The sequence below is a fragment of the Microtus pennsylvanicus genome, chromosome 4, assembly GCF_037038515.1.
Source record: "Microtus pennsylvanicus isolate mMicPen1 chromosome 4, mMicPen1.hap1, whole genome shotgun sequence".
Lineage (NCBI taxonomy): Eukaryota > Metazoa > Chordata > Mammalia > Rodentia > Cricetidae > Microtus > Microtus pennsylvanicus.
In genome coordinates, this window is record NC_134582.1 from 3,582,198 (window position 1) to 3,595,086 (window position 12,889).

The window sequence follows — 12,889 nt, forward strand, 5'->3', positions numbered from 1 at the left end:
AGAGGGCCTGCTCATCAGCAGCTGTTCCTTCCGTCTGTTTTGCCTCTCAACAGCCTAGCCTTGACTCTGTGCTTCAGCCATGGTGAGCACATGAGGTCCACTACTCAGGACTCTAGTGGTGCATTCTAGGCAGCTCCCTTCCTAGGCACCCTACTGCTTGCCCTTCAGGCCTAACCCTCCTGGTCTCCAGCCTGGTAGTGTTAACTGAGTGTGCCTTTCTGCCTTTGGCTTCTGCAGCTAACACCTATCCAGGAGCAATCTAAGTCTACTTCAGCTAAAGAAATCTTCCAAACACTTTACTCAAAGACAGAGTCGTTAATGGAAAATAAGAAGGCACCAGACAGACTGCTGTGGGTATGCTTTATTTTAATTTTAAATAAGAACAAAAATGTAAAAATAAAAAAATAAACACCTCAATAGTAACAAGACTTTGCCACCTATTTCTAAAACTCAGTATGCTGTCCCAAACCAATGGTTTATTTTTGCTACACTGAGGTAAAGGACCAGGCTGACAAGGAAGTATTCTTCTGTCTCCTCGATCCACAACAGCTCTGCATGCACTCCTCCTTCTGGGTCCATGTAGTCCACATAGTAAGTGTGCCCCTGGAAATGAGGACCATCAGAGGGGTGGGGGACAGACCTCAAGTGCACTGGAGAAGTCACACACCAAAAGGGCTTCCTGTACTCTTCCAGAACAGTCAGGTCCATGAAAGAGCAATTCTGTAATGAAGATTCACAAGCGTCAGGACAGCAGGCTCATTTCCACAGGCACTGCGACTCTGTAAAACTGACTGACTGGAAAGGCTGCTTGTGGCATCCAACTCCAAAGTCCTTTATGCACATCATAGGACTCCTGTTTATCCAAACCCAGTCAGCACATAGACTTCCTGTGCACGTGCTCATCCTCGTGTGTGCACAAGGAGCTGTCAGTGCTGGAGCCTGGCTAGAGGCAACAGGTCTTCCACAAGAGAGGCCTGTGCCATTGTTTAAGAGGGTGACATCCTGCCCTGGACAGCAGCTTCTCAATGCTCGACCAGACTGTCGCCTTCCACTCTTGATCTGTGTCCTTGCGGTTCCAAACTTTCAGCTCTCCAACCCTGGCCTCGTGTTCCTCTTTGTTGTCCACCATCCTCTGGCTTATACTGTTCCTGACACTAGGATCTCGATCCACCTGTGTGCTCCCCTCATTCGCTCTCCCTCAGGTCCCACCATCTCCTGAGTGATCCCAACTGCTAGTGGATCCAGTAACAGACTCTATCTGACTCCTGTATCGATTCGTCAACCTCACCTCAGGTATTCATTCCCACAGTTTGAGCTCCTGAATCAACACTGTGGGCCCTGCTTCTAGCTTGTCTCTTCACTCGTCTCTACTCAGCTACTCCTAGTTCCCAGACCACTAGACTACAGATTCACCAGAATTTTGTCACTGTAAGCCACTGCATCCTGAATCACATGTTGTGAGGCACAACTATGTGTTAAAAGGAGAAATTACAAACAATGCTATCTTGGTAAATTCTGCTTAGATAACAGGAGTATGTGTGATTACACACATTTGTGTGCCTGAAAAGGTTTGGGGAACATCATGGCCCATGACCTCTAAACTACCAGCCTTCTAACTCTCCTCAGGCCCCATCTCAATCACGTCTGTTTCACTGTTCTTCACTGGATTGACTTCTTCATCAGTTTATCTCCCTTTGGCTCCAGATCTACTGCAACCGAGCTGTGCCTGAGCTGAGGTATCTCATGCGTTTCTGGATCTGATTGCCCTGCACAGCAGCAGAGCCACAGACAGCGCTATCCCCAGGGAGCCATAACATGCTCAGAAGTCTTTTGAATATACTGTTCATTGTGGGACAGTTTCTCTCCTCCCTGAACTGGCATCCTCATCCTCTCCCATGACCCTCCGTGCCCTCCTCACAGGTGCCCCTGCACAGCAATGTGAGAAGAGCACCCTCCTCTTCCCAACAGCAAATACACAACTATGTCCCCCACCCTCTCCTTACTTGCACATCTGTGCTAAGTGTGCTTTTATCAGGTGGGTTTTAGTATAGCCCACCAACAAGGAGGTAGCCTCTGACACAGTAAGTACTGTCTCTTTCCCCCAGTTTTTAACATGCAGACTTGTTCAAGTGACTATGGAGAGGGAGGGAGGAAGGGAGGGAGGGAAGACAGGGAGGGAGGGAGGGGAGACAGGGGACAAACGGACAGACACACAGAGAGAAATAACTCTCCCAGAGCCTAAGCGACACTTGCTCTCTCTTCCCTCTGCAAGCAGACCTATCTTGCCTGTGTCCAAAACCTTACCTCCTGCTCACAACTTCAACCCACTCTGATCCCACCTCTTCCTAAGATCTCTAAACACAGTGAACATCTGTCAAGTCCCCACTGGACAGATTCAGCACTGCTTAGCATTCTTCGCTTCAAATACTACCTTCCCAGAACTTCTAGAACCATGCATACCTTCCACCAGGCAGTTCTAACAACGGTCCTCACAGCTTGACCTAGAGCACAGGTTTTATTATATATAATCATTCTCTCCCTAGACAGAATTTATCTACATCCACAACTCATAATAATCAAAATATCCATGACTTCCAATATGTACCTCCAGGCTAAACCTCTTTCAGGTTCAAAAAACTAAATATCCAAGTTCTTGCTCAACAAAATGACAAAGGTCAATCACGGTTGGCATAACTTATTCAAACCCATGCCCATCCCTGCCCGAGAGCTGCACTGGGCACTGCAGTGGCCCCACTGACCATCAGTTGTCTGAAGTCTGGCGCCACCCTAGTTCCTCCTGCCCCGCACATCCACCTGCGCCCACCACCAGCCCTGTCTGATCTGGATTATTTCAGACTGGTGCCACCCAAGCTCTATGTAGATTTCTAAGCCGGGGCCACAGTATAAGGCTCTGCCTACAAAATAAATAAATAAAATAAAAAGGACATTTTGTAGTCACATATGACTATTAGAAATAAAAGAATCTCTTTTGCTACAAGCTGCAACATTATACAGTAATTGCTCAGCCATATTTTCACACGTGACTTATCAGAACCAAGGGATCTGATAAAGGCTAAACCAAAAAGCAAGGCTTTCTGGCATTATTGCTTTATGAATAAGTGGCTGTCCTTTGCAGTAGATTTTCTCTGTACCTAACTCCCTTTCTGATATATATTTGGGAACTGATTCCCACAGTTCAGAACTGTTTGGTGAAATGAGTTTCCCACTGCCAGGCCTCTGTTCCTCTCCCCTAGGTAAACACAGAGATCTGCTTTCCTGCAGTTATCTTTATCAGCAGTGATTAGGGATAGAGCGTCCACCTAAGCTAGTCACAGATCTCCAAGGACATAGAATTACCACCTGCCCAAGCTGCTGTTGAGGTTACACCCCACTTAAAAGATTTCAAATTCCTTATGCTCATCGTCACCCCAGCTTACTGATGCTTTTAGTTCAGGAAATTTACTGCTTGTGTTTTACTCTCAAGGACAGCAGAAGAGATGATTAACTGCAGCCCAGAGAAAATCCCACAGACCCACAATCAGAATGGCTGATAACAGCATAGCCTGGAACTGATAATTTAGAGGCCTGGGTCTCTTCGCTTAGAACAGTAAGTCTAACTCCAGACCTAGGCCCGTATATAAGTGCCATATGCAGATCCACCTAACCTCCAACTCAGGGGAGACAAGAAACTCTTCCCTGAGAGAAAAGGTATTGCTGGAGAAACTTTCCAGAGCCACTGCCCCTACTCACAGACATGGAATCATGCCTTTACATGGACAACCTACAGACATGTGCCCTGAGCTGGAGGGGCAGGTTCTGCAGCTATTAGTGCAGCCTCTTTGAGAAATGCTGCAGAAATCCACAGAACACTTGTTGCTAAAGACTCAGGGTTAGGGTTGAGCTTTCCTTACATATAGTTCCAGGGGAGACTTTGTTTTCAACACTGGAGCTGTAAGAAAGCTTTGTCTCATGGTAGAATTACTAGACTTCCCTTTTTAACCTCAGAGAACTACACACCTGCTTTGATCTTGCTGTGAAGAAAAAATAGAAGTAAATAACTTTAAAATTACTCAGACATTTTATGCTTGCCATATTTATATTCTGCCTTTCTTGGTCCTCAAGGTCTATTTTTAACTTTAATATTTTATTTTAATGTGCTTTTACATCATGGCCATTTCGGTCTATCACAGAAAGATGAAAGTTCACATTTGTCCTCAAAGATATAAAACAATAATCTTATAAATGACATTCAAATCTTTTACCAAGATTTAAGGTCTGCTCACAGATGAAGAGCAAACCCAAATGGTTGAGAAGATCAGGCTCCACTGCAGCCCGCCCTGGTCATGGTCAAGTCATCCACATCAGAGGGCAAAACGAGCACGGTGCAAAGGCGCCTGCAGCCACAGCCAACCTGTGACCCCCAGACCCCACTCGTGCCATCCAGTAAAGAGAACCAGCGGGAACCACGGCAACAGTCACATAAGAGAATGGAATCATGGGAGATCTCCTAATTTCTCTCCCGTCTTTCCTGACAGTCCCCATCCCTAAACCAACTCTCCCCACTCCCCACCATTTAGCTATGTTCATTTAGCTGATCAAGATCCTAAAATTGGAACAGGACTCATAACTGCACAGCCTTCAAATAAGTGGAAATATCCATTTTCAGCAAATGCTACTTGCCTGGCCAACTTTCAGCTCCCCTCTTCCTCCGCCGGACAGATTGAGGGTGTGAGGAAGCAGAGGTACAGTCAGAGCTATCCAAACATGGCTACAGTCTACCTGCCCATCCTTCTCCGATACACTCCGTGGACAGCACAGGCATTTGTGGTGGTTTCAGTGAGAATGGCTCCCATAGGCTTATATGTTTGAATGCTTGGTCCCCAGTTAGTAGAACTGGCTGGGAAGGATTAGGAGGTCTGGCCTTGCTGACCTAGTGCCTGACTCATCTCTCTGCCCATGGATCAGGATGTATGCTCTCGGCTACTGTGCCAGTGCCATGATCATGAAACCATAAACAAGACCCCAGCCAAATGCTTTCCTTTATAAGAGTTGCCTTGGTCATGGTGTCTCTTCATGGCAATAGAACAGTAACCAATATAAAACATTAAATAAATTCTTGATGAAGATACCATTCTGACAAAGACACAAATCTACAGAAACCAGAATAGTTTAAAGGAGGGTTATACACACACATCAACAGACTTTATTACACATAAAGTTACTTGAAGAAAAAAAACTTTTGTTTTTACCTCAATAAAGCCATTAAAAATAGTAGTTCTCCATGCAAGGCCAACTTTCCCAATAAGAGGAAGGTGCTGTCTGTTATTGTTCAAATTTATCACCATGAACTTCGCATATCCATTCTCAATGCACTCTGAAATGATTTAAGGTTAGTTTAGTCACTGCGCTTCAATTGAAGGGGGAGCATGTCTTCAGGCAGGCTACTCCTGAGGTGTGCCTCGGACTGTGAAGTTCTACTCACTGAGGACAGCGCCCTCTATCATCAGGCCTGAGTAATAACCTGTATCTCAGAGACTGGAGAACAGATGTGGGGGTCTAAGGAATTGCCAAAGGTGAGCGGAAGATGGCTGAGGAAACCTATCCAGTCACTGAGGGAAAGACAAAGGCTCAAGCTTCACTGGGGGGTGTTGGCTAGCACTCCATCAGAGAAGAAACTATCAAGGAAGGAAGGCTTTGAATGTTTCCATCTATGCGGGCTTCCCCACTGCTTTGGGGCTGTGATAAATACACATTGTAGAATACATGTAGAGCTAGCTAAGATCCCACTAGCCCCTCTAAGAGCACACCCCAATGACCTGATAAGTTCCACTACCTCTAACTAATGCCAAGTTGAAAACCATGACTTTTAAAACACATGAGCCCTTAGAAGAGGGGTCATTCCAGATCAAGGCTATATTACTTGGTCATGCCGTCAGTCATGAAAATGGAAAAGGATAAACACTGATAAGCTTAAGCAAAGAGATTCAATTAGAGATGAAAGCTGGCCTACCAAAGGAAGGATAAGTAGCAGGTGAACAAGAGGGAGGAAAGGAAGAAACCGATTGCACTCTTTCATCCATCTTGACCATGTATCCTTTTAACCAGCACCGTGACTTTGTTCCCTTTCCTCCAAACAAAGTTATCTTGTTTCTTTTACAAACCTGTGTGAGCTCTGGCTTTCAGTTATTTGGACATAAGGCACAAACACCTTGTCTAGACTCTGACCGACAGTCCATGAGAGTCTTCGGCAAGAAGAGAGCAGGAGACAGAAGGTCCCTATAGCAGCTGTGTCAGCCCTGCCCCAAAGTCCCTGCTACCGTGTAATACACCTCACATACAGCTGTGCCTCTGGTGGGCCCCAACAATGCAGTCCTTCAAAACGTCAGCATCACCTGTATGCACGTCAGCACCCTGCACTCCATCCTCCGTCAGCATCACCTGTATGCACGTCAGCACCCTGCACTCCGTCCTCCATCAACATCACCTGTATGCACGTCAGCACCCTGCACTCCATCCTCCGTCAACATCACCTGTATGCACATCAGCACCCTGCACTCGGTACTCCATCAACATCACCTGTATGCACGTCAGCACCCTGCACTCCGTCCTCCGTCAGCATCACCTGTATGCACGTCAGCACCCTGCACTCCGTCCTCCGTCAGCATCACCTGTATGCACGTCAGCACCCTGCACTCGGTCCTCCGTCAGCATCACCTGTATGCACGTCAGCACCCTGCACTCCGTCCTCCGTCAGCATCACCTGTATGCACGTCAGCACCCTGCACTCGGTCCTCCATCAACATCACCTGTATGCACGTCAGCACCCTGCACTCCATCCTTACCCTTCCTCTTCCAAGACCTCCACTGCACCCTGGCGTTTCACTACATGCGACAGTTTCTACATGCTAAGATCTGCTTTGTCAAAAACAACGCTCTTCGGAAATAAAAGCCATATCCATCTGAGGCATATTAACAACATGCTAATAACACATTTTCAGCTAAGAAATAAACGTAACATAGAAAAAGTGGGGTATAAAGACTGTGGCGAGAAAAGGTTGATTGGTAATTGATTTTTCTAATGCACAGAGAAGAGCATGAAGAAGTAAAGATTAGAATGGACAGAAGCAGGAATCACCAGAGTTGCCTAAAGAGAGAAGCCCAATAAAGGAAACTGGACTCAAGATTCCACCTGACAGGCAAACGGGGTAACACAGAGCCACATAGAAAGAGCAACAGCAACCACCTCTCACACAGTGAACTCAAGGCTATTTGCCATGTAGTATTAACCAGTATTGACTAGGCTACAGATTCTACAAAGGGACAATCAAAAGCACAACGCTAGAAGGACCGATTGGCACTGCCTCTTAAGGAGAGAAAACCTTTAGTGTTCCTGATTCCCTGTAATGTTCTGACATAAACAATCCACAGATATATGCATGTTTTTTCTTCTTTTTTTTGTACTTTCTAGCTAATTAATTTTAGACATCTTTATTATTTCTCAAATCTCCAAAAGAGAAGAAGCTCAAGCCCCTAGACTCAGATGGAGAAGGTGGGATATGGAAAGATGGGCTCCAAGCACTGTAAGGAGGAGTGTTCTCTCCTGGGCCTCTGTGTTACAGAAGCCGAAATGGCAAGGTGAGGCTGAGAGGAGGAGAAGAGTGACCTCCCCCTCTACATCTAGGTGCCATGGAGACACAACTTCTGAGTCACCAGGCAGTCTACACCTGTCCTTTAACTGGATCTATAGAGAGAGATACATACACAGGCAGAAGGACCTTCCTAAGAGTGATGGCAATCTCTGCAGGTTAAAGAGAATATACGCACTAGACGCTCGACCACTGGCCAATTCAGTGGAGTCTGAAGCTTGCTTTTGTGATTGCTATGCTTATGGCTCCAGCTGGCATTTTCCTGGGTCTCATTTCCACTTTCCATGGATTTGCACCAATCTCCTATCAGTTCAGTCCACATGAATATAACTTATTTTCTAGACAAGCCCTCCCTCAGGGTAGAAAAAAATAGATGGAAACTTTTGGGAGGGGGTCTCTAAGTCCTACGCTGTCCTCGCTTAGCACACTCTTACATTCCTGACAGCAACAAGTCAGGATGGTGGAGCACGGGTGAGAGAAGCGAAACCCTGCTATCAAGTATCCTCTTCATGTGGCTTCACCAGCCCCAAACAGATGCAGTGAGACCCTCAGAAGTGGAAAAGATGCCTCAGACACCGGACCCAAAAGCCAGGGAGGAGAGCTAACTAAGAATGAAGCTGACCATGAAGAACCAAAGTAGGACAGGAGATGGGCGGTCTTGGCATATGCTGTCTAGACACATCCTGTCCCATGATGGGCGTCAGTGGACCTGCATCGAAGCACACTTGAACTAAGATGTACCTCTGAATTCCTCAGCAGAATGAAGTGGTTTGTTAGGTCGTGATAGGCTGTGGGTTTTATAGTTTTTAATAAAAATTTTAATAAAAAAATTACCTGACACAGAATTGGAGTTTTTTCTTCTAAAATAATTTTGACATGGAAAGCACAGACAAATTTGTAAGCAGAAGAGGAATTGATAGGAAAGCAGCTTTGAGATGATAAAAGAGACAGAGACAAATGGCTAAATAAAGGTCTCAGAGCAGGCAGGAGTGGTTATATTTAGAAATTGGAAAGTTCATCTTGGAAAGAAGTGGGACAGCTTTTCCTCTGAAACAGGGAAAAGCAAGACTGAAAAAAATCTGTGACAAGTGAAGATGTGAGGGCCGAGGAGGGAGGAAGCATGGCAGGAGGGCACGGGAGCAAGGGTGGAGGGAAACGCTGGCTGAAAAATGAAAGGTGTTCCTCAAAACATAAGGGGTCATCAAACAACTGATTGCAAGATTCCTAAGTAGCAAGAAGTGACAGCCTGGGTGGGAGGCTGCTCAGAGCAGCAGATGTGGGTCAATGCTATACAGGGATAGCAGGGACAACGAGGCAGGGGTCTCTGCCATGCCACATAGAGTATAAGACAGGAAGAAGTCATTGGAAAGACCAAGAAAGAAAGGAGACCCAGAAATTTATTACGAGTACAGAAAGTAGGCCCACCAACAGTTAGGAAGTTTGCAATGCAAGGAGAGGCTCTAAGATCGATATCCTAGAGATCAAAGATCATGGTGTGGACACGTAAACTCACACAATTAGAGGTCAAAGATCATGGTGTGCACACGTAAACTCACACAATTAGAGGTCAAAGATCATGGTGTGCACACGTAAACCCACACCACGGGAAAATTAGAAAGCCTATCATTTACATTTTTTGCACTTGTGTTTCCCAAATTACGTGTTTTGTATGAGATTCTATTTCCATAATTCCCTTACAAAATATCTTACTATCTAAAACATCTAACTTAAATAAATTTCCTTGACAACAACATACTTCAAAGAAGTCGGAACACCAGCAAAGGCAAATAAAAAGCTGACGTCTGGCAGCCAGAGCGGTGGCTTGTTTTCAGCCTGGCCCGGGCAACATGAGACTCATGGGGCACAGCCTGTGTAGCAGGACTTCTAATGCCCTAGTCTGAGCACCTGTAATCTTTCAACAGGCCCCAAAATTAAACAGGTGTGCTCCACAGTAAGAATCTCCTCCTCCAGGTAAGCTCTGGCATGGGCAGTGGTCACCTGCAATGCGCACTTCTCGGGAGCCACTAGGAGTACAGAGCAGAAGAAAGGTGGTGTGTACTCCTAATGAAGAAAGATGCCATAGTGCGGTGCCTGCTCTAAGTTTTCTAATAATCACCACCCAGAAAGGACAGCACTGCTTCCAGTGACTCACATGTCATGAGAGATGCTTACAGAGTACAACCTGACCTAGAAACACAGCAAGCAATTAATATCAGGGACAGAGGGAATGAAAAAGCCACCTATTTTTAGTATCACAGCCACAAAAATAAGATAATATGATGTATGCACAAGATCTAGAAAGGAAAAGCACTTCAAAAGAACTCACTTTCAGCTGCTGTAGAGCTTCCTCTCGGCACAAGGAAAGGAATCTGTTACTGGATGACCTTTCTAAAGCTGTCTGCAGTGTGTCTCAGACTGAGCGCGAATGCTCCGCCCAGTCAGTATCTTAACAGTGACCTGGAGGTGCAGAACAAACTAACAAGGAGAAAAGGGAGACATTACCCCAAGGAGCGTATTCATGACAACAACACAAAACCAAAGTATTCGTATGGAGGGGAAAGCACAGGATCAGCACAAACACTGTTTTCTGCTAAGGTAGTGCGAGGAATCTGGTTTCAGTTGAGAGCATCTGGGGCAGGGAAATGCAAGCAGCAGCTGCACTCCTATGAAGAATTTCCGTCAGCTCATCTGAAGAAAGACGACCCGCCCTAAAGCCGTTCTCAACCTCTGGGCTGCGACCCTGGAGTGGAAGGACCCTTTCACGGGAGTCACCTAAGAGCCACTGGAAACCATGGGTATTTTCAGCACAATTCATAACAGTGGCAAAATTACAGTTAGGAAGCAGGGATGGAAATAGGCTTCTGGTTGGGGTCACCATACATGAGAAACTATGCTGAAGGGCCACAGCATTCGGAAGGTGAGAACCTCTGCTCTGTTGCTATGGTATTCCTTTGCCCACATTACAGTCAGTTCCTCCTGGATTCCAATGCAGACTGAGGTCAGCGGCTCTCCAAGAACCCTCCAGTTCTTCTGCTCCAGCAACTGCTGAAATGCTCAGCTTTATGGTCTGCACTACTGGATTCTTGGCCTCTTCAGTGTGAAACAACTATTGCTGGACTGCCCAGAGTACATCTGTAAGCCAACCTAATGAATGCACCTTTGCTGTGTTTACAAACCTGTTCTATCCACTCTGTTCTTTAGAGAACCTTAATACAGATTGTAAAGGAAAACCTAAACAAACAAAGAAATGAGCCAAAACTCTAACTCAAAATAAAAGTGTAGTAATATGAGCAGCGGGGCTGCGTCCCCAGCACCCCAGCTGCCTGATTGGCTAGCTTATGCCCCGAAATAATTACACGGACACTGTATTCTTTTAATCACTGCTTGGCCCATTTCTATCTAGCCTCTTCTCGGCTAACTCTCACACCTGGACTAGCCCATTTCTAATATTCTATGTAGCACAGCTAGGTGCGCTTACCGGGAAGATTCTAGCCTAAGTCCATCCTGGGTCGGAGCTTCATCGCGTGCATCTTCCCGGGAGCAGCATGGCGTCTCTCTGAGGCATCTGCTCCCGAGAGGAGAGCTGTGGAGTCTGAGCTCACTTCCTCTTCCTCCCAGCGTTCTGTTCTGTTTACTCCTCCCACCTATCTTCTAACCAATGAAGGCCAAGCAGTTTCTTTTTATTTAACCAATGACCTTCCTCCATCAATAAAGTATGTCTGACTGGGAGTGTGCACAGCACTCCACTCAGTAGTGAGTGCTCATCAGTAAGATCCACTCAGTAGTGGAGTGCTCATCAGTAAGACCAAGGCCCTAAATCCAATCCTTCTAGATTAATGTACAAATTCAACAGGACTCTGTTAAGATCCTGTAGATATTTGGTCTCTAGCCAAGTTCATGCACATAAAATAAATATTTACATAAATATAAAAAGCATAAATAGATGATAATAATATATCACTAACTTTTTAACTAGGGTAAAAGACATTTTCATAACACAATAATTAAATTTGAACGATCAGAGGCAATCACCTGAGAGAAAAGCGTAAGAACTGAAGAGAAGTAATTAACCTATAGGAAATAAGGTGAGTGTATGTCTGATTTTACAAAGTAGGATGCTCCATATAAAACAACTTGAAAACTAACTGAAAACTTCTGAGATATCTATATGTACAAAATTAAAAGGTAAAAGACAAAATGGAAGAACTATATGTAAGAAGCGTATGCACACAGTCACAACATTTAAAATAACGGAGCCAAACAGAGATGTGACTAGGACCGTCAGGAAACATGAAAATGAGGCCATAACACCAACTCCTTCTGGGGCCAGCAGTGACTGCCTCATCAGCAGGCTCCAATACCGACGTGTGCAAGGGCACAAGGATAAACTGCTCTCGTGGACAGTCAGAGGTGATGGTGAAGCTGCTTCATAAGTGTGCTCACCATGAGGACCACAGGCCTCTGGGTAAACTGATACGCCACTGATCTCTACAGTCATTAGAGACTTTTCAAAATAACATTGATGACAACAGTGCTTCAATCACAAGTAATGAAAGATTAAATGCCCAATTGGAAGAAGGGACCAATAAATCAGGATAAACCTGGAATTTCATACAACTTTTCGAAGTCAAATTTTTCTAAAACTGGAAAATGCTCACAATGCAGTGACAAGGAAAAATAGAGAACAACATTTTCCAGATAATTTCTGCAGAGAAAGTGTTATGAATTTGAAAATGGACCAAGTTATGAGCAATAGTTGTCTTAGGGGTTTTATTTAATTTTTTCTAATAATTGTCTACAGATTTCAAATCTTATAATAAAAAGACATTCTGGCCGGGCGATGGTGGCACACGCCTTTAATCCCAGCATTCGGGAGGCAGAGGCAGGCGGATCTCTGTGAGTTCGAGACCAGCCTGATCTACAGAGCTAGTTCCAGGACAGGCTCCAAAGCCACAGAGAAACCCTGTCTTGAAAAACCAAAAAATAAATAAATAATAATAATAAGATAAATAAATAAAAGACATTCTGGTTTCTAGTTCAGCATGTAGGATCACTGATGCCTAGTGAGCCCCAGAGCCTGAGCAGAACCTTCCAGCATCGGAGGAAGCTTCCAGCTCAGTTCCAGCTTGATTTCTCTACTTCTCTGCAACCAGGATATCTTATTCAGTTCTGGTGGGCAATTAAGAGGAATAACCTGCTGGGGTTTTTTTTGGGGGGGGGGGTATGCTCTGGAGCCTACCTAA

At 45.2% G+C, this 12,889-nt stretch overlaps 1 protein-coding gene across 4 annotated transcripts in view; it reads right to left on the bottom strand.

The window, feature by feature from the left end:
- Positions 1–346: 346 nt before the first annotated feature.
- Positions 347–12,889, bottom strand: part of Fbxo15 (F-box protein 15) — a 42,677-nt gene continuing 30,134 nt past the window's right edge. For 3 of the 4 annotated variants that reach the window (XM_075968124.1, XM_075968125.1, XM_075968123.1), the window contains 2 exons: positions 5,250–5,374; positions 347–720 (listed from right to left, as the gene is read on the bottom strand). In XM_075968124.1, the coding sequence (XP_075824239.1) occupies positions 451–720; positions 5,250–5,374 (395 nt within the window). In that variant the 3' untranslated portion in view covers positions 347–450. The remainder of the gene's footprint in view (positions 721–5,249; positions 5,375–12,889) is intronic. The other variant, XM_075968126.1, reaches the window with a different exon arrangement.